This window comes from Nansenia antarctica (assembly GCF_963989245.1).
Source record: "Nansenia antarctica genome assembly, contig: SUPER_18_unloc_1, whole genome shotgun sequence".
Classification (NCBI taxonomy): Eukaryota; Metazoa; Chordata; class Actinopteri; order Argentiniformes; family Microstomatidae; genus Nansenia; species Nansenia antarctica.
Genome location: NW_027663467.1, coordinates 967,598 through 989,478, shown reverse-complemented (window position 1 = coordinate 989,478; position 21,881 = coordinate 967,598). Strand labels below are relative to the sequence as shown.

General features: G+C 46.8%; 1 protein-coding gene across 1 annotated transcript in view; it reads left to right on the top strand.

Annotated features, from left to right (window-relative positions):
• LOC308173710 (meiosis-specific coiled-coil domain-containing protein MEIOC-like) overlaps positions 1 to 13,658 on the top strand; it is a gene marked incomplete at both ends in the record, with an annotated part of 32,814 nt that extends 19,156 nt beyond the window's left edge. Inside the window, 6 exons of the mRNA XM_080550788.1 lie at positions 6,128 to 6,267; positions 8,186 to 8,652; positions 10,746 to 12,486; positions 12,755 to 12,883; positions 13,060 to 13,237; positions 13,501 to 13,658. Coding sequence (XP_080406914.1) covers positions 6,128 to 6,267; positions 8,186 to 8,652; positions 10,746 to 12,486; positions 12,755 to 12,883; positions 13,060 to 13,237; positions 13,501 to 13,658 — 2,813 coding nt within the window. The remainder of the gene's footprint in view (positions 1 to 6,127; positions 6,268 to 8,185; positions 8,653 to 10,745; positions 12,487 to 12,754; positions 12,884 to 13,059; positions 13,238 to 13,500) is intronic.
• Positions 13,659 to 21,881: the final 8,223 nt, after the last annotated feature.

The following is a 21,881-nucleotide window of genomic DNA, read 5'->3' as shown; positions in this document are numbered from 1 at the left end:
CCAGCTCTTTTCCCTTCTTGTTTTTAGTTTTTTTTTCCTAGCACCAGGGGAGCCCCCCCTCCCAAATTTCGTTGTTTGGTACCTGTACTATATCAATGACAATAAAGACCATTCATTCATTCATTCATTCATTCATTCACTAGTGCCGTTCGCGTGAACGCATATTCGCTTCTTCTCAATGCCGCTTATTTTCATGTAGTTCTATATTTTAGGTTTGAAGTTTTAAGACCAGCACATCGCAATGCGAACTTCAGAATGACACTAATGATAGATTTCTCACTTTGAATATAGGATACTATCCAAAAGCTAGCAAATAAGATTGCTTCCATTGGGGAGGGACCAGGGCTGGACTGGGACAAAAATTAGGCCCTGCCATGTGGCTCAGACCGGCCCAACACAATCGGTTCGACACCGCCGATCAACATGCTGGCAGTCTGTTGAATATACCATTTGTAAAACCCCCTATGTAGCTCAAGCCCCTCTTGCCTATCACCTTCACCACATCCACAACACACTCCAAAACCTGGCGTTTCTTTCTTACTTGCTGCCTATGAGCAGACATCTGACTGCCAGCAAACTTGCTCTGGATATCTCCTTTTCTACTTCTTAGAAAATAGGCTTCAGCACACTTTCGGTGTGTAGCACTCTTTTCATGCTCCTCCACATTCTGTTGCGCACGTCTCCATCCTGTCATTCCAGTAATACATTTTCTGGGGTCAGTGCTATTGCCAAATGCCATACAGACAAAACAAAACAATGTATGCTGTTCTTCGCAATATGTGAGCCACTTCCTACTGGTGCCATCTGCACATGTGAAATACTTTTGTGCCGCTGTATTTTTGGTTCTCTGCTGAGGGTGGTAATCTAAAAAGTGATCTAGCATGGAAGGCTCAGGACAGGCAAAGTAATTGAAGTCCTGAACGTGGCACTCTGTTTCCTCTGTTTCATATTTTTCTCTCTCCTTTTCCTCTTTTTCCCTGACACTCTGCTTTTCTGGGGAGGGCAGCAGCAGCTCAACCTGGTTCAACAAGACATGGACAGAGAAGTAAACTAACTGGTTGTCAAAATCAGCAAAGTTCTCATTTACATGTACACACAGGCTGCATGATTGCATTATGTTACACCAGAAGCCCAGTCATTTCAAATGGAAGGTTGCAAGACAACATTATTGGGTTGCAGACTGCATGAGTTTTATTTCTCCATGCAATAAAAAGCATTCATTAGTTCTGAACTAGGCTAGTGTAGATTTTTTTTTAAATATTTTTATTTTCAAATAAAAAGTATTATTAACACCCATTGTTGGTATTGCATTTATGTCAGTGACAGTGATACCTCAACTTGCTAGCTAGCAACAAAATAGAAAGTCACAAAATGCAGAACACCCCCATCTAACGTTAGCTATAGAGTCCACAGCCAAGCAGCACTAACGTTACACCACGAGAGAGATCACTGTGTGTGTGCATGAATTCCAGCCAAGTCCTGGTGAAGCGCAATGCAATCATGCTGCCTGTACGGGTTAGCATAAGTCATAAGACATTCTCTGCTGCTGCTCCCTTAATCTGGCCAATGCAAGCGACTAACATAACTTTGCTTTTGTAAAACCAAGTAACAACATTGCTTACCTCTCTAGCTGTGTCCTCTGTCTCCTCCTCAATTGCTAACGGCACATCAGTGCTACTGCTAACGTTAGTTGGCGGTAAAGATTTTGCTGTGGCAGCCGCAGCTGTAGTAGGCCTAGCCCCCACAGTCGATGCAGAGAACATATCTGTCAGTTTCTGACATTTTGAGGCATCCTCTGCTAGCTTCTTACTTTTTTTCTCCCTAGTTTTCTGGGCACCCCCTTTCACTATCTTATCTACGGACATGACACTGTACTTGGGTTGTCGGCCGAGGGATCAGAGTGGGGGAGGGGGCCGATGGACAGCAGGTGTGTGATTGGGCCAGCCCATGTGTTAGTATAAACGGGGGCCGCCGCTTGATTCAGCGCTAGTTGATGCCGCGCTATTTTGGGCTGCGGATTTTTTTTTTTTTTTTTTTTTTTTTGGGGGGGGGCCAAGGCGGCCCGACCGGCCCAAAACTAGCGCGGCCCATCTGCCAGCGGGCAGAAAGATTGTATGGCCAGTCCAGCGGTGGGAGGGACTATAGTTACAATTTGTTTTGTAAATATTCCTAGATATTCAGCCCTTTTGTGGCCAATCTTAATCTAAAAGGGTTAGGGTAATCACTGATTACCCCATCGTAATAATTAAAAATAATTACAAAATATTGTTTAATGAATACATTTGAAAATTAAGGATACATCATTATCAAATCAATAGTAGTCAAATGTGTTATTTGCATACACATACTCACTGGCCACTTCATTAGGCACACCTTGGGGTTGGACCCCCTCTTTTGCCTTCAGAACTGCCATAATTCTTCGTGGCATAGATTCAACAAGGTGCTGGAAACATTCCTCAGATTTTGGTCCATATTGACACTATAATATCACACAACAGCCCGTCTGGCACCAACAACCATGCCAGGTTCAAAGTCACTTAAATCACCTTTATTTCCCATTCTGATGCTTGGTTTGAACTTCAGCAGATCGTCTTGACCATGTCTACATGCCTAAATGCATTGAGTTGCTGCCACATGATTGGCTGATTAGATATCTGCGTTAACAAGCAGTTGAAAAGGTGTACCTAATGAAGTGGCCGGTGAGAGTATAATATATTATTATTAATATTATTGCTTTTTCAAAATCTTTGGAATTGGACAAGTAACTTGAGCTCTCGGACAAGTAAAAGATAAGTTCACTTGTCCGAAGGACAAGTACCGTACCTGAAAAAGTTAATGTCAAGCCCTGACTTTTGATCGTTTCATCAAAAAATCTGTCATCTACTCAGGTTTTTTCCTGGCACAAAATGAGGTGTTATGACAGAGAAAGTTTGTTAGTCCTTGTTAATGGCAGTAGTACCATGTCAGTCTAAAACCTATTGTTGACTGTCTGATCAATAGAACTTTTCAGCGATTGAAAACCCTGATAGACTTCAAAACTGATAATTTTGCAAATAATACATTAAAAGTAGCACTGACTAACGCTAGTAGGCTCAACTTGTCATTCTGGATAATGAAACAGCAAGCGCCGGTTCTCTGTTTTGTCTTGTGTGCACAGCTATTTCGCTAGTAAACACGAAAGCTAAGCTTATTTGCAGTACAGCGCCACCAGGGTTAGGGTTAAATAGCGCCCCCGCCACCATGTCGGCGCAATGCCATAATTGCAGTTAGAAATGACATAAATACACAGAGTGCAACGCTTGTAGAAAATACGACTGTCAAATACGACTGAGTTTTGATGAGAGCTGGAGGCGGCAAGAAATATGACGGAGACGGCCGCCTCATAATTCTCTATGCAGGAACAACCCTGCTACTATTTGGCGGTAAACTGCTACTATTCGGTGGTCTTTTCACTCATTCGGCCCAATACCGAATGTGCTTTTTTTGCTATTATTCGGCCGAATACATTCGGTGGCCGAACTTTCGGTGCATCCCTAGCACGAGGTGCCTTGGGCTGTTGGTCAGGTAAAGTTACTCACACTGGTGTCGGTCGTAATAGAGTGCAACGTACAGCAACGTGTTTGCTGAGAGAAAGAAGAGAATGACTCAAGTCGCTCAACTGGTGATGGAAGTCGCTAACCCTTTATTAAAGCTGCGCATTTCATGAGAGAAGTTGTCAGTCCCGTCTCTTATACAGCATATGTGGACATGTAAAGATACTTTATTTGCACTTAATTATACATTCATACTTTTGTTTTTGTGCAATATTGTAATTCTGCATGTGACCACCACTAGAGTAAATCTAAAAGAAATCAGATATGAGCATTTGGAAGCTCATTTTTCCACCAAAAACTTGGGAGGAGCATAACCGTCCCACCCTGCCTGAAAACCTCAACTATCATCCCAGTCCCGAAGAAAAGCACGGTGAGCTGCCTAAACGACTACCGCCCGGTGGCACTCACACCAATCATCATGAAGTGCTTCGAGAAACTAGTCCGGGCCCACATACTCACACGCCTCCCGCCCAACCTGGATCCATACCAGTTCGCCTACAGAGCCCACAGGTCCACAGAGGACGCCATAGCGACGACTCTCCACGCCACTCTATCCCACCTGGAGAGGGGAAACAGCTACGCGAGACTGCTCTTCGTGGACTTCAGCTCCGCCTTTAACACCATCCTTCCAGACAGGCTAGTGACCAAACTACTAGACCTGGGTCTATCACACTCTATATGTGCGTGGATCAAGGACTTCCTGACCGACCGCCCCCAGAGGGTGCGGGTGGGCCCCCACACCTCCACAGCCCTCAGCCTCAGCACTGGGTCACCCCAGGGCTGCGTGCTAAGCCCCATCCTCTACAACCTCTACACCCACGACTTCACCCCCATCCACCCCAGCAACTACATCGTAAAGTTTGCAGACGACACCACCGTGGTGGGATGTATCTCGGGGGGGGACGAGGCGGCGTACAGGGATGAGGTAGAGCAATTGAGCAAGCTGTGCAAGGTTAACAACCTGCTGTTAAACAAGTGAAAGACCCAGGAATTCATCCTAGACTTCAGGAGGAAAAAGTCCGAGATCCTGCCCCTGCTCATCGACGGAGAGAGCGTGGAGATAGTCTCAAACCTCCGATTCCTGGGACACAACATGCGGGATGACCTGGCCTGGAAGGACAACACTAAAGGCACCATCAAGAGGGCACAACAGCGGCTATACACCCTGAGATGCCTCAAGAAACAACACAGCAAGAAGGAGATGCTGGTGGCCTTCTACCACGGCGCAGTGGAGAGCATCCTCACCTTCGGCATCTCCAACTGGTTCCACAGCTGCACGGCAGCGGAGAGAAGCGACCTACAGAGAGTCGTGAGAACAGCACAGAGGATCACCGGCGCCCCCCTCCCCTCTCTGGAGGAGCTGTACAAAACACGCTGTCTCAGGAGGGCCTCCAAGATCTCCAATGACCCGACCCACCCTGGGCACGAACACTTTGTCAAGCTGCCCTCGAACAGGAGGTACAGGACCCCGGCCGCTAAGACAAACAGACTGAAGGACAGCTTCTACCACAGGGCCGTCAAGGCCCTGAACACAGAAAAGGCCTAAGTTCTGGGCCCAGGACAGTCCGGACGGATTGTATGGCAGCTAGTGCTGAGGCACAAACATGTACATTTTCAAGCCTGCAAACTGTGACACTTTAAAATAATGTGTGTGGGGAACATGGCGCGTTCTGGCCTGCAGAGGGAGCTAGACTGCCATTGGAGGGGAATGATGGGCTGATTACGGACAGGTGTCAGTGATCAGACTCATTGTTCCACTGGTCTATTTAACCTGTGTGTGTTTGTTCCCTCGGGAGATGAGTAGGGCAGGAAGTACCTGCCGCACGGAGACACGGAGAGACCAAGAGAGAGATCCGCGGCGAGGACGCACGAGACCCCGAAAGGGGGTGAGGTGCAGGGAGCCGGGCGGACGGAGCGGGTCCCGAAAGGGAGGACTAGCGGGGCGAGAGCGAGGGCTCTGCCAGGAGCGGAATAGCGGGGCGAGAGCGAGGGCTCTGCCAGCAGCGGACAGAGCGGGTCCCGAAAGGGAGGACTAGCGGGGCGGGAGCGAGGGCTCTGCCAGGAGCAGAATAGCGGGGCGAGAGCGAGGGCTCTGCCAGCAGCGGACGGAGCGGGTCCCGAAAGGGAGAAGCAGCGGGGGGGGGGAAAGACTCGCTCAGCACGTCAGTGACGGTGCTGAGCTGTGCTGTACTAAATAAACTCATATTCTGTACCATTCCTCTGTGTCGATCTCCCTCTGTGCCTAGAGACTGCTACATCTGGCGCCCAACGTGGGGCACAGAGAGGGGGTCGGCACACACGCCCAGAGGACCATGGACTCATCGGTCCAGGTGGTGGCGCACCTGGCCCGGATGCTACAGGCGCAGGAGGTGATGGCGGCGGAGTTGATGCGGGGACAGGCGGAGCAGCGGGCCATGCTCCGCGAGCTACTGGACCGCACCGAGCCACCGGTTCGGGCCCAGAGGAGGGGGGTGCGGGACGCGCCGGAGGCCATTCTCGACCCCTTCCCCGACAACCACCTGCCTCGACCGCAGGTTCCAGCCCCGGGCCCAGCCCCGGGCCCGCGCCCTACCCCGACCCCGGCTCCGCGCCAACGGGCCGGCGGGGCGCGGCCTGGGGTACGGCCTGGGGTGGAGCCGCGGCGGGAGCCACCAACGCCAGCCCGGAGGACGGGGCTGGACACCGGGGGGAGGAACACACACGGGGGGCCAACCTCCACCCCACAGACGGCCCCACGAGCGGTAGAGGAGGGATGCTGGCGATGCGGACAGCCTGGCCACCTCCGCCGGGAATGCCCCGAGATGGAGGTGGGTCAGGTAATCCGCGTCGTCGGCAGTCCGACCCCTCCCCCGCGTCCAGGACAGGCGTTTTACATCCCAGTAAGGGTACAGCGTGAGACGCACCAGGCGCTGTTGGATTCTGGCGCCCAACAGACCATGATCCACCAGCGCCTGGTTCGACCCGGGGCATTGTTAGAGGCATCGCGGGTTGGGATACTGTGTATACATGGGGATTGTCACCAGTATCCGGTGGTCCCCATCGAAATTCGTTATGGGGGGAAAAAATATAGTGTCAAGGCGGCGGTTAGTCCGAGCCTCATGCACCCCCTAGTTTTGGGGTCAGATTGGGCTGGGTTTCCGCAGGTATTAGGGGAAACCACGGGGGTGCGTGCACGACCGACAGGGAAATGTGAGGCGTGCGCAGTGCTCTGCGCTGATGCGAGGGCGTCCGACGCTGCCGAGGAGCCGGAGGAGGCGGTGGGTCCGGCACCCGCAGATCCGCCGCCTGCGTTCCCTCCAGTAGCCGACTTCCCCCTCGAGCAGTCTCGCGACGCCACTCTACGCTCCGCCTATGACCAGGTGATCAGTATTGATGGTGTGCTGGTACGGCCAGACGCTGTGCGCGCCCACCCGTATTTTGTATTGATTAGGGACAGACTGTATAGAGTGAGTCGTGACACTCGCAGGGACGAGGAAACGACCCAGTTGTTGGTACCTAGGAGCCGCCGGAAAGCTATATTTCAGGCGGCGCATTATAACCCTATGGCGGGCCACTTGGGATACGACAAAACACTCAATCGGATAATGGCTCGATTTTATTGGCCGGGGATTCGGGCAGAGGTGCATCTGTGGTGTGCATCCTGCCGCGAGTGCCAATTAGTCAATCCCCCGGCCGTGCCCAGGGCACCGTTGTGCCCCCTTCCCCTGGTAGAGGCACCATTCGACCGGATTGGGATGGATATAATCGGGCCATTTGAACGTTGCTCACAGGGCTATCGGTTCGTGTTAGTCCTCATAGACTACGCGACTCGATACCCCGAGGCAATACCGCTTCGTACTATCTCTGCAAAGAGTGTAGCACAGGCGTTATTCCAGGTCATCTCCCGGGTGGGGATCCCGAAAGAGATCCTCACCGACCAAGGCACTAACTTTATGTCACGAACACTCAGGGAACTTTACGGGTTGTTAGACATTAAGGCGGTCCGAACGAGCGTGTACCACCCAGCCACCGACGGGCTGTGTGAGCGGTTCAATCGGACGCTTAAGTCAATGATCCGTAAGTTCATTCACGAAGATAGTCGTAATTGGCATAAGTGGTTAGACCCTCTGTTGTTCGCAGTGCGGGAAGTACCCCAGGCTTCCACGGGGTTTTCCCCCTTTGAGCTCCTATACGGGCGCAAGCCACGGGGCGTCCTAGACCTGATTAAAGAAAGCTGGGAGGAAGGGTCTAGTGACAGTAAGAATGAAATACAATACGTCCTGGACCTACGAGCAAAGCTCCACGCACTGGGGGTTATGTCACGGGAGCATTTGCTCGAGGCCCAGGAGCGTCAGAAACGGCTGTACGACAGAGGGACTAGACTACGCAATTTCGCACCGGGAGACAAAGTCCTCGTATTACTGCCCACGTCTAGCTCTAAATTACTCGCCAAGTGGCAAGGGCCGTTCGTGGTCACACGGCGAATTGGGGATGTAGACTACGAGGTAGTGCGGTCGGATAGAGGGGATTGCACGCAAATATACCACATTAACCTATTAAAAAAATGGAAGGACGTGGTCCCTGTTTCCCTGGTGACGCTACGTCCCGAGCAGGATGAGTTCGGGCCGGAGGTCCCAAAAACGAGTACTAGCGCCCCGGCCTGCGTAGGCGACCATCTCTCGGCGAACCAGCGGGCGGACGTTGATCGATTGCAACATAGGTTCGCAGATGTGTTCTCCCCTATACCCGGTCGTACTCGCCTCATAGAGCATCAGATAGTTACGCCACCGGGGGTTACGGTACGTACGCGGCCATACAGGCTGCCGGCTCACAAACGAGACGTGGTGAGCCGGGAATTAGACTCTATGCTAAAACTGGGCGTGGTCGAGGAGTCGCATAGCGACTGGTGCAGTCCCATCGTGCTGGTGACAAAGCGCGATGGGTCTGTACGGTTCTGTGTGGACTATAGACGGGTGAACGCGGTGTCTAAATTCGATGCCTACCCTATGCCCCGGGTCGACGAGCTCCTGGACCGGCTTGGCACGGCTAAATATTACACAACATTGGATTGCACGAAGGGGTACTGGCAGATACCATTATCGTCGGTAGCCCGGGAAAAAACGGCATTCTCTACCCCGCGGGGGTTATTCCAGTTCACCGCGCTTCCGTTCGGGTTGTTTGGGGCCCCGGCCACGTTTCAGCGGCTGATGGACCGTATTCTGCGGCCGCACTCTGCGTATGCTGCGGCGTACGTAGATGACATTGTCGTCTATGCGGACACCTGGCCGCAGCATATGCAGAGGGTGGCTGCGGTACTACAGTCGCTGAGGCAGGCGGGGCTGACGGCGAACCCGGCGAAGTGCGTGATCGGGCGGGGGGAGATCCGGTATCTGGGGTACATCCTGGGCGGTGGGGAGGTGCGACCGCAGGTGGACAAAACCACTGCGATCGCCGCCGCCCCGCGGCCCAGGACCCGGAAGGATGTGAGGCGGTTCCTGGGACTGGCCAGCTACTACCGGCAGTTTGTGCCGGGGTTCTCGGAGCTGGCCAGCCCCCTTACCGACCTCACCCGGAAGGGGGCCCCGGATCCGGTCCAATGGAGTGAGCGATGCCAAGTAGCGTTCGATGGGATTAAGAACGCCCTCTGTGGGGAGACAGTCTAACTGGTTCCCTCTCCACCAGAGACGGAGCGGGTCCCGAAAGGGAGGACTAGCGGGGCGGGAGCGAGGGCTCTGCCAGGAGCGGAATAGCGGGGCGAGAGCGAGGGCTCTGCCAGCAGCGGACGGAGCGGGTCCCGAAAGGGAGAAGCAGCGGGGGGGGGAAAAGACTCGCTCAGCACGTCAGTGACGGTGCTGAGCTGTGCTGTACTAAATAAACTCATATTCTGTACCATTCCTCTGTGTCGATCTCCCTCTGTGCCTAGAGACTGCTACAATGTGAAAAAATACTTTGTTGTGAAATATGACAACCCTAGTTGACTATCCGTGCAGTATAGTACAGTGGATTGTGTACATAGCCCCTATTGATGTAAACCAGCTCCTTACCTTCTTGTGATTTTATGCATCTATGCTTTTTCTAAAAATGTGTTTCTTTTTCCTTTCCTAAACACCAGGGGAGCCTCCCCTCCTAAATGTCGTTGTTTGGTACCTGTACTGTAGCAATGACAAATAAAGTCTATCTATCTAACCCTGGGACCCCCTAGCAGGTATCCTTCTCACCTTTTTCACCCCTGACCCATTTTCATGCCTGGTACTATTGCGCTTCTCCACTACCGTCCCGTACCGTACCAGAATGCGTGCGCCCGGTTTGTTTTACTTTCTCCACTGCCAACTGGGCCGTACCGGGCCGTAGTACCCGTACTGATTTTAGCTACATTTACTATCTGCTACGATTTGTGATGCTGCAGACCGTTGATTGGTCAATGGAAATCGTCACAATAACCTCATCCCAGGTTGATATTCCAGTTCACCGCTAACCGCCATTTTTAAATACCACAACAGATTTCGCTTTAGGCAAATGTCATTTACTTTTTCTGTAATTATTTATTAATAAAGATTTGAAAAATGTGTGCGTTTTTCGATAACGATGATGCGGACACTCACACATGTGGTTTACTTAATACTGTTCAGCACTTGAGGTTACATTCAATGCATGACTTGTGCTATATAGGCTAAATAAAATTATTAAAACAGCAAGTAACAGGCACGTAACATCCATATGCTGTATAAATTAAGACTACCGAACAAGACACCGGAGCACCCTGTTCCTCTGCAACAAACGCAGAGATTGTATGAGCGCCCCGGCGTCAGTCCAATGGAAGCGTCAAGCACAGCCTTTCCATAGAAATACATCGCTCCCTGTCTAACTTTATATATCTAATGTTACATGTTTTAAGGCTGATCTGTGCAGGATAGTGCTGCATTTTGACATAATTAATGTCGCATTTACCCCCGTTGAGCTGTATAGCGGCACTTATTAAAGTGAAGTGCTCTTATGACGCTTAACTCCTCCTACTGTCCCGGCTCGCTCCAGGTCTGTTGAGTATAATGGAGAAGCGTTTCTGAAAATACGGTACGGGTAAGATATACAAAACTGTGCCGTCCTGTGCCGTCCCGGTCTGGTCAATGGAAAAGAGCCATATGTTAACCTTTACATTCTCAATTCCCCTTCCAGGACACCATCCGATTTGAAATCTATCTGGTCTCCTAATTCAATGAGGGAGGATTGTCCACAGTACTTCCAGTCTGAGTCAAAAATCCAGCCCCACTATGCCTTTCCGCCAAACCATGTTTATTCTGAGCCTTTCGATAAAGCACAAGGACAGTCAATGAACAGAGATTCTGAAGAGTGTTATCAGCGTTTCAATGGCGTTGACAACAGTGAGCAGTGGCTCTTTTCTTCCTGCAATGGAGATATGGACGCCTACTCCCTACAGACCAAACAAGTGCAGAAGCCGCCAGGTCTTCTTCACCTGCCCATTGTGCCCAATGTGGGGAACTCCTACCTGCCAAAGCCTAGACAGAATAAACACGAGGAGTACAATGCAAATGAAAAGGTTGGAGGGTTCAGTGGTTCATTGAATGCTTTCTCTGATCACATTGATGCGTTTGCACCTCAGTGCCAAAGCAGTGTCAAGCCCAGAAGGACCAAGCCAGGACCAAACCGTACCATGCAAGATGTCAACAAGCTGGCCAGCAGAATCCAGGCTTTAATGGTGGGTGAGCAGCAGGACAACTCATGTGGCAGGGAGCCCCAGAGCAGACAGACAGTGCAGATGCAATATGAGGACAGCATGACTGAACAGAGGAATTTTACCAGCTCCAGAATACCAGCGCACAGCACTCAAACCATACAGTTCAAAAAGGAGCTGGGAGGGGAGCTTGGAGCTGTGCAAAGAGAGACTGATGGAGGGTTAAGGAAACACCCATTGCAGAGTGACTTTGGTTCTAGAGATACATCTGGGTTTGGTCCACAACATGTTGAATACTTTCAGCAACCAAAAGCACTCATTGCATCTTTGAATCCTCGAAGTTCTTATCCAAATAAGATGGCCACCCAGAAAGGACCCTACTCCCACTCCATGAACCTGAGCCTGAGTCAGTATGCTCCCCATCACAGCCAACAGAACCAGATGCAAAATAAACTCAAGCAGCCAAGAGGAAACTGTGTATCATCTGGGCCGTCCAAAATGCTGTCACACTCTGTGTCAGAATTTGTACCGCAGCACTCCCAGCAAATGCAGAGAGGTGCATCATGTATTCCAGATTACAGTCAGGAGGATGGGCCGACCCTCCAGAGCCGGACAGGACAGAACCAGGTTGTGACAGGCATGGATGGGCTGAGGAGGGGAGCTGGGGATGGTGACTTTGAAATGCAGCTGGACAAGAACAGGATGCATATGGCTGGCCTAGTGGGTGAGGGATGTACCCAGCGGCACTTTGACGGGAAGCCACGGCCCCAGACAGGCACTCATATAAGAGAGGGGGAAAAGAAACAGGGGCTCCTGCAGAACCCTTGCATCGACCTACTTGGGAGCATGAATAGATCTCAGAGATTTGGAGGAGGAAATGGCACGGGAAAGACCCAACCTTTTTTGCCTTACATGAACCCAGTAAATGATCATAGACAGAGCTCCTGTCACGTGCCGATGAACTACAACTCCAGATCATCATTCCCTTATGGCAGCCCCATTCCCCTCATCGACCTGAGTGACTTGTTGCCAAACAGTGACTTTGCAGGTTTCAACCCGTACTTCGATGACCTGATGAGGTCTGGTGGAGAGGGTATGTATCCTGGGATGACAGGGATCAGGTCCCCAAGGATGATGAAGAACAGAGGACCCATGAGTCAGCTCCACTTCCACTTGGAGGAGTGTTATGAGCAATGGAGGGTCTTGGAGAAGGAGAGGAAGGAGGTGAGCATTGAGAATATGAGCCCAATTTTATGAGTGTGGAAAGAAGACAACATTTATTAGGGTTAGGCCTAAATTCAAACAACAAAGCGGTCACCCTTTGGTGAACAGCTGAGGGAACTACTAATCCCAGATTTCCAAATGAGTAGTACATCTCTGCTCATGTCACCACTGTATATTACTTGCTTATAATATATCTAAGCATACTATGTTTTGTATATATGGTTTGACTGTTTGGTGTAACATTTTCTTTATATGTTTTCTGTTTTAGACAGAGGTCATCCTTATCAAGAGCTATCCAGGAAAACTGATTGCAGCTGATTGCACCCTTCCCAAGATCCCACCAAACCCTTCAAGAGTCGACTGTCTCATAGTGGACCAGATAAGAGAACAGGCCAGGGTGAGATTTCAAGTTATTGTCTTTTAAACTGTCTACAGTCACACAAAATAGGATATTTATGTACATAACAGCTGCTGTGTGAGATTGACACTCATCTACTGAAGTAAAGCAAGTGTTTCAAATTAATTTGCGGTCATACCTTTACCTGTAGTATTAATTGTTTTATTACATCTTAAGTGGTGAGCCTTCTGGGTAAAATGGAGCGTGTGCGCAGCTTCCCCCTCCATGCCAACATTTTCTCAGCTTTGGACAGACACCGACAGGCTATTTACTTTACCAAAGCCAGACGCGAAGAGGAAATCAACACGTCCAACAGGCAAAGGCAGAGTAGTGCTCATTTCAGAGAGGACAGAGGTAATTCAACACTACCATGTAATAAATTAGCCACTTCTTTTAGTTTTTTTAAGCTCATCCTGCATTTATCAATGATGTCTTCCAATATTGTATTGACGATTTGTGATTCAATTGCGCCCTCTATATTCTTTCCTGGGAATGTTGCACAACTATCTTTTTTGCCTTCATGTATTATTGATGGGCAGCTTGCTCAGTTCTAATAAAAAGGCCTACAACAGGAAGGTGTTAAATGACATGAGTTTTGTCTGCTTATTTTGTGATAGACAAAATCCTGCAGCTTGCCACAGCACTGAGGGACCTCTGTACAACCACATGGAAGTCCCGCACTGCCCTGTGGTGTGCCCTACAGATGACCCTTCCCAAATCCACCATTGAGAAGCTGGACGAGCAAGGAGACAGTGAGTCCACTTCTGAGGGATAGTGGTGGTCTAGTGGATAGTGAGTTGGACTTGTGATCGGAAGGTTGTGAGTTCAAATCCCGCCTGAAACCACACCACTACTAGTGTGCCCTTGACACTGAGATAGACACGGTATGGGTTTCAAGAAGGGTTTCGAGAAGGTGTTTTTTTTGCCTAGCTTTTAGCTAGTGTGTGTTTATTTCATCTTGCACTTGTACGCTTATTTCCTTTCTCCTATTTCTTGTTTTATTGGGTTGTATTTTGTATTAATACATTTTCATGTTCTTTTTGTTTGAACTCATGTTCCTTTTTTAACTTAATCTTGTTAAACTTAATCTTGTTAAATATTTTATTTATAATAGTTTATGTAAATTTGGAATTAAAATCTTTTTATAGGGTCTCTGATTTGCATAGGAATCAATTACACACTGTGGGGATCAGGATGTCATTACAAAACTGCTCAGGAATGGGACCCTGAAGCCCAGGGAGACTGACCAAAATCTACAAAGTTGAATGATGGAGAGAAAAAAGCACAGTCAATGGGGCAACATCATGTCAGTCACTCTACACAAGTGGTATATAACCAAGTGTCCAAAAAGAATCCCTTAATGAAAAATAATCTATCTCATTTCCATAATTGTGTTGCAACAATGAATTCTAATGATACAGCAAATGGCTGGAAATTTGTTTATTTGATTTTACTACAAAGCATTAAGTTTAGTGCAAATCCAACACATGCAATGTCGTTTCCACACCATCCCTCATGGAGGATTGTAGTAGCTAGTAGCTACAGTACATCAGTTTGTCAGGTAGTGACATCCTAATCTACATAGTGTGTAATTGATTCCTATGCAAATCAGAGACCATATAAAAACGAAGACATTGATTCCAAAATTACATAAACTATCCTTGCATAAAGATCAATTGAACTTATTGAGTGATTTGTTGATGACATTTGTGACACAGTCTGGTGAAGATTTAATGTTCAGACTTTTATTAACTTTTAATTTGATATTCTGTTCTCAGTATATTTCTTAAGAATAACTAATTGTGAATCATAAGTAATAATTGCATTTTCCTAAATTGAGTGAACATGGTAATGTAAACAAACTTTTTTCACATTCCATGGTAACACACTAATCAATCGTCAACTTTTAAAGGTTTGAGTGTTTTGTCTAACCTGAAATTCAACACAGTAATTTAGTTGTTTCAGTCAGGAATTTTAACATGTATTGATTGTTGCCCTTGTTTGATGTTATTCTTATTTTGAAATAGATTATATTAATGTCAATCACACTACTAGCTAATTCCCAAATTATAACAGAATATGAACACCTTACGGTCATATAACAACGACGTTTTATTGATGACCACTATTAATGAAGTATTACAGATATATGACAGGAATAAAAGGTTCAAACTCCTGTATTTTTACGGTTCCTGTTTGAAATTAATGTTTCATGAAAATTGCCTTTTATGTATTTAGTTTTTTCTCGTATTTGTGAAATTCTGTATGCTATTTTTATTGTGAAACATTATGTTGGAATAAAAAATAAATAAAAAATGAAATTGTTTGTTGATCTAAATCAGTGGTTCTCAACCTTTTTTGGGCCAGCCCCCCTGTCCATTATCCAGGCCTCTTACCGCCCCCCCATCAAAAAAAGTAGGCTTATTTTCTTCGCTAAACATTAATGTTGACTAATATTCTGTGTTATATAATTTAAAAAGCATGTCACTGAATGCCAAATAATAGATTGGATTTAACTGGGCAGTTGGAATATCATTATCATTAGTTTACCAGAGAGCAGAAAAGCCATGTGAATGTGAATAAAAATGCTGTTTCTGAGTGTTAAACAAACTCAGACAACATCAGAGAATACAAACAGACTGCTACGGAACAGCAGCAATTTCACACATGTCCGATGCAGAACAAACAGTAGGCTACAGAACTGTACATTACAACTAACATTGTTCGTTTTTTTAAGTGTGCTGGTGTTGCATTTCTCCAAATTGCTGTTTTATGATGCTAATATTGATTCATTTTTGATTGGACTTTGGGGGGGGGGGTGGTGTCACAATATGGCGGCAAACGCTAGGGGGCTATTATTTTAGTATTTTATTTAGTATTCTATGGTATTATTTTCATAAACTGACCACTTCGAATTGCTCATATCAAAACATATCAAAACATAAAGTTCCAAAGTTCAGAGCTCTGCGCAGCGCTCAGAGATGGGCGCTCTGACTGAAAACACGGTTTTGTCCGAGCGAACTGACCGTTCGTGCATTTACGAACGTATCCGTAATAACACTGATGACAGCTGATCAATACAAAAGACGCTGCAGCTGATGCGTTCGTTTCCAGGACATCACAAGAGGAGCAACATATCACAAAAAAGCGATCGAATATTTTAGTTTGCAAACACTTCGCAATGCTAACCTCAGAATGGCACTAGGGATAACATCCACAACAACACTTAACAGTAATACATTTATGTAATATACTGTGATGAACCTGCGAGGGGAGGGGACATTCGTAGCTGATTTCTCTAGGTTCGATTATTGGTAAGCGACAGAGAACTTTCAGGACTGGTTTATTACGATCGCTTTTTTGAGATAGGTTGTTCCTGCTGTGATGTTCTGGTATGGTGGTATGGTATTAGCACTAATTTAACTAAATTAAATAAGCTGTATTGAAAGGAAGCGAACGAAGCGAACGCAACAATTACAATGAGCCCACAAACTGAAACATATGTCACTCAAGCATAGCCTACAAGGAAAACACACATAGAAGTTGGGCATTGGTCAACATGATGTTACAGATGGGATGAACCGGGGTTCTTTCTATCGTAGCATAGTATTGCAATTTCTGCACTGTACATGAACTGTCAAGATTCTTCTACAATGCAGCTTACCCAGACACATTGGAAACTATCAAAAGCTCTGCCTTTGCTAGCTTTGCTAGAGTTTTTAGCTTCTCCATCTTCTTGATGACACTCACTTTTATTTTTTTGGGCGCTGCGCTACATGTGTCTGCGTCACAGAGCCCGGCCAAGTTCAGAGCGCTCAGAGATGGGCGCTCTGACTGAAAACACGGTTTGTCCGAGCGAACTGACCGTTCGTGCATTTACGAATGTGCCCGTAATAACACAGCTGTTTTTCATGAGAAAAATACTTTATGCGTGAACGCCCCCCAAGAACACCTCAACGCCCCCCTTTAAAAAATATTTGTTCCAGCGCCCCCCCGATGTTGTCTGAACGCCCCCGTTGAGAAACGATGATCTAAATGCACATATGGCGTTTTCACATCGTATTTTTCCTTCGGCTTTTTTGTTTTTAAAGTTCGCGCAGCTCCTGCTTCTGTTTATCCATGCGATGTTGCTAGGAGACGACACACAAACTCATCTTGTAAACTCACAGGTAAAAACAACACCTTTTCTTGTACCCCGAAACGAATGAATGAGGTGGGCTATGTTGTCTGTTTGCTGAATATAACGAGCAAAGTTCTCCTAATGTTAAAGCAAGTTGTTGCTATCTTTCTCCCTCTCCTCCCCCCCTCTCTCTCTCCCCCCCCCCCCTCTCTCTCCCTGTGTCTCTCTTTCTCTCTCTCCCTCTCCCCCCTTCCTCTCTCTCTCTCTCCCTCGCCCCCCTTTCTCTGTCTCTCCCTTTCTCCCCCCCCCTCTATCTCTATGTATTCCTCTCTCTCTCTCTCGCTCTTTCTCCCCCTCTCTCTCTGTCCCCGTGTGTGTTGTAGTGTTTGGTGTGTGACCTGAGTGAGGCGGAGCAGCAGAGGGCCCAGGCCCGGCGCTCTCACCTGCAGTGTGTGGACCGTCTACTGGCACTGCAGAAGGGCAGGCTGGCCTCCCTGGAGCAGCAATGGAACAGCAGCCTGGAGGGACTGTGTGTGTGTGCGTGCGTGTGTGAGAAACTATTGTCTCTCAAACACAATTTTTTAAATCTGTGGACATGAATGATCGTACTGCATGAATTTTGTGGGAGTGTATGATTTATAACTAGCTGTGTGTGTGTGTGTGTGTGTGTTTTACAGAGAGCAGGTCCTGACTCAGAACCCTAACCCTAGTTTTCCCACATGTACCGTCTTCCCACATGTACCGTAAGTTATTTACAGTACATGGACAGTGGATTGAAGCATTGGAACAAACCCTCACTCATTGGAAATGTCTGTTTTTTGTAGTTGGACATACGATTTTCTTACAGGTGAGAGTAAGTAAAGACAGTATCTGACTGCATTGCCCACAGCAACCCAATATTCAATTAGAATGATGTTATGATTTGATATGAATTCAATGTATACCTCTTATTAGATTATAAATACTCTGGTTGTTATGTTTGCCTTTTGGTTGACAGCAAAAGGGAGAGAGGAGGATAGAGAGGGAGAGAAGGAGAGAGAGCAGGATGGTGTCGGCACACCAGAGAGAGAGCAAGAACCAGGTGAGAAAGTGGACATGTAGTCAAGACCACATAAGTAGCCTTAGGGGGCAGGAGCCTATCTCCTGTTTCTGTAGCGTGAGGCAGCTTGATGTACAAATACAGTCCATGCCACCCCCCCCAAGGCAGCAAACACCGGTGTAGATGCATACTGTATGCATAAGTGAGTGTGGTGGTGCTTATGGGGTGTCGCTACGGGACAGGTGTCGCTCTGACTGGGAGGGCAAAATCACAGTATACCCACTAGAAAAAACTAGACTACACCACTGGTTAAATGTCAATGTGAAAGTAAGAGTGAAATGCCTGTTTTGAGTTGATCTGCATTCAGTTAAGTTGATAATGTTGCATTTAAAGGGAATGGTTTATTAAGTGTACATTTCAAGCATTCAGGGTTGGATGGTGAATTAGAACAGATGTATTGTATGCATTGATTTGCCTTTCATGTGATTTCTTGCTAGTGACCAGTGTATTAATGAAACCATACCATATTGAATTTCTTGACCCAAATGTTAACCGTTTTGTGTTTGGATAATTTTCCATAAGCTCTGTGTTTATTCTTGAGTAAACATTTGAAGGGAATAACAGCTGTAATTTCCCATTTCATTTACTTACCTGGGGGTAGGGGCGCCTCACCTGTTTAGCTAGACCTAGGTAAAGTAGGGGGTGGTGTCAGGTCAGTTCACGGCCACCTACTAAAGCCCACTTTACCCCGTCTAAGAGGTTGACATTAGCCCAAGCTACTAAACAGTAAACAACTTGCTCACTCACCTGAACATTGAGGCCATAGGTATTGGGTGTGGGGGACCTAGATCCTGTCCCACTCAGTCCTCCCCAGACTAAGTACTTTGTAACCCCTACAAGGCGGCGGAAATAATCCCGACCGTCACACAATGAAAACGGTCCTTTTTTGTTGTTGTTGCTGTTCTGTGACTGCTGTAGATATGAGAGGGATGGTTGCTTCCAGTGCTGCTGATGCCCCCTACTGGAGAGAAAGTGAATTTCAGTCTCTGTTGTGCGAAAAATACTAACGCGTACTCAATGAAATCAATGTGTGTACCAGGCACGTGCCGTGAGCTTTTAGATTGGGTAAGCATAAAATATAGAAATACACGTAATTACACATACACGCTATCAGTGAACGCAGTTTCAAGGAAATGCAATTTTGATGCCCTAGAACCCGCTAATAAACTGTAGGGTCACTTTGTGATCAGATTACCAAAAACAAAAAAAACTGTTGCCAGTTTCGACTATATCAGGGGTGCTCATTGTTCAATCTTTTTTGAACCAAGATCTTTTCAAGTAGCCAGCCTGCTGAAAATCTACAAGTCCAGTTTCAACATCGCAAACGCAGTTAACGCACACACGCACAACACAGACACACACAGTTTCCAACCTCCATAGTAAACTCACAACACACTTTCTTTTTTGATTGATTGATTGATTGATTGAAGACTTTATTAGAAGATTTGCAGAAGTAGGTACATGAAAGTACATATTACATACAAGGTCAACTAACAGGATAAAAACCCAAGAAAGCCACTGGCTTATTTCAATTGGGGTCCTTTTCACACTTTGTCACACAGGCACTTGACATCACATCACAAACCCTCCCTCTCTATCTCTCTCAAACACTTTTGGTTCAGAACCAATGTCACGGACAGCGACATTAGGCCTATCTCAGCGATTGATTAAGCAGCTCTCTCTCCAAACACGACGGCACAGGCCGACATTCAAAGGTATAAGCAGAGGAAGTCTTAAATAAGAAGCCATAACCAGCAGCACAGCAGTACCCAAACCATATAAACAAGCACAGATCGCCACCAGCCTCGCGAATCATATAAATCATATAAACCAGCAAAGAAGCCATGACGTAAATTTTAAAAATGATATCTTACCTTTACTTGAAAACGAGGTCCATTCGCCTCTCCTTGCGAAGGAACACCTCTGTCACTTGTGTGTAAAAGTCACTCACCTGTTGCAGTTTGGAAAAGTCTCTCTTTTTCAATTGAGATCAGGGCCAGTGATGAAAGGCGTCCTTGTCCAGTGCGATTTCGAGTGAGGGTCTTCACTCTCTTCAAAGTTGAAAATGACCTCTCAACAGATGCCGTTGTTGCTGGTATGGTTAGGACTAGTTTAATCAAATTTGTTGCCTCTGGAACTGTTTCAGCCAAGTCATGCTGAATGATCCATCCAAGCATCTCCTCAGGTGTTATCCTTATTGATTAGATCGTTTGAGCTAGCATAAACTATTCTGCCGGGCGAGAGAAACTAGTGTGAACTTGTTAACTTGTGAACTTGAAAATGATAGCCAATCAGTAGCTCTTATCGGAACGAAAGAACTACTCTGATTGGCTGAAAGCATGCTTACCCTGGCCACATTAAACAGAGGGCTGAGGCATCATAAAAAAATAAAAAAGACATTTTCACGCATTCGAATGTACACGAGGGAAAGCAGAGAGAGGAGTGCTTATATGCACAGCAGAGTAGGAAGTGCTTTACTCCTACAGGTGGCGCTAAAAATGCAACGTCAAAATGAATGACTCCTGCTGCGCTGGGACCTAAAATACGACTCTTTTAATGAAAACAAACAAACGGTTACATGCACTTTTATTTTAATATTTTCACGGTCCTTTTTTCTTTTTTCGTTGGGTAAGCACTGCTTACCCTGCTTATATGGACGGCACGTCCCTGGTGTGTACCTGTACTGTTGCAACACGGCACTAATAGAGAGATAGGGAGATCCATCAGCTACACTCACTAATAGAGAGACAGGGAGATCCATCAGCTACACTCACTAATAGAGAGACAGGGAGATCCATCAGCTACACTCACTAATAGAGAGATAGGGAGATCCATCAGCTACATTGTAACGGTCCAGAGATTTGACCTTTTCTTGCTGTACCTTCAGTTGGGTTTGGGTTTGACTCCTACCCCAGGACACCACTCTCAGATATGTTCTTAAGATATAGATCCTATCACTTCTCAGTTTTCTATTAGAACAGCTTATTTTCTGGACATACGCCTGGACGTACTCCAACACTGTTCCTCCCCCACATTTGTTAGATTGGCCTCTAGCCTGCGTGTACAGATTGTTTAATGATGTTTTTTTTTTAAATGTGATTTTCTTATTTTTGATGTTATGAAAGTTTAAAGGTTGAAGAGCCTCAATGTAACAAACAATAGTTTTAACATAACTTACTTTTACTCATAGTTTGTAGTCTCAGTGTTATGTTTGTATTTCTGTTCAGTTCAGCTGTGTACGTGTTTTTGTAGTCCACTAAATCTAGGACTACAATTCCCCAAATATCTAGCCATTAGGTGACATATTTGACACGTGTGTTGTGTGCTAATAAAGTGATGTTGTTTGAACCTTTTATACTCCTGCATTCACTTGTCACTGCTTTATGTCAATAAGATAAGAGCAACCACAAACAAAATCATATCCATGGAGCAAAACGGTTGGATGGCACAAAAAAACTGAAAAAATACACAGATACATAGCTTAGAGACAGAAATGTTGTTATGTTTTGATATGTTTATTGTGTTTGGGACAAATACAAATCAAATCAAATCCCAAATGTCCAGAAGTGCTAACCTGTTGTCTTCCTTGTTGTGTTATTAGTACCAGATGCTGTCTGCTGGGGAAGTGACCCCTCAGCCCCCCTCAGAACTGAGCCAGAGCTTTGCTTTGGGTCTCGCTTCTCTTGCTCCTCTACCAGCTTCTAGAACAGCCGTGCCTTTTTACCTCCTAAATGACCCCCTCTTTACAATGCTAACCTGCTACTTTCACACAACCACCA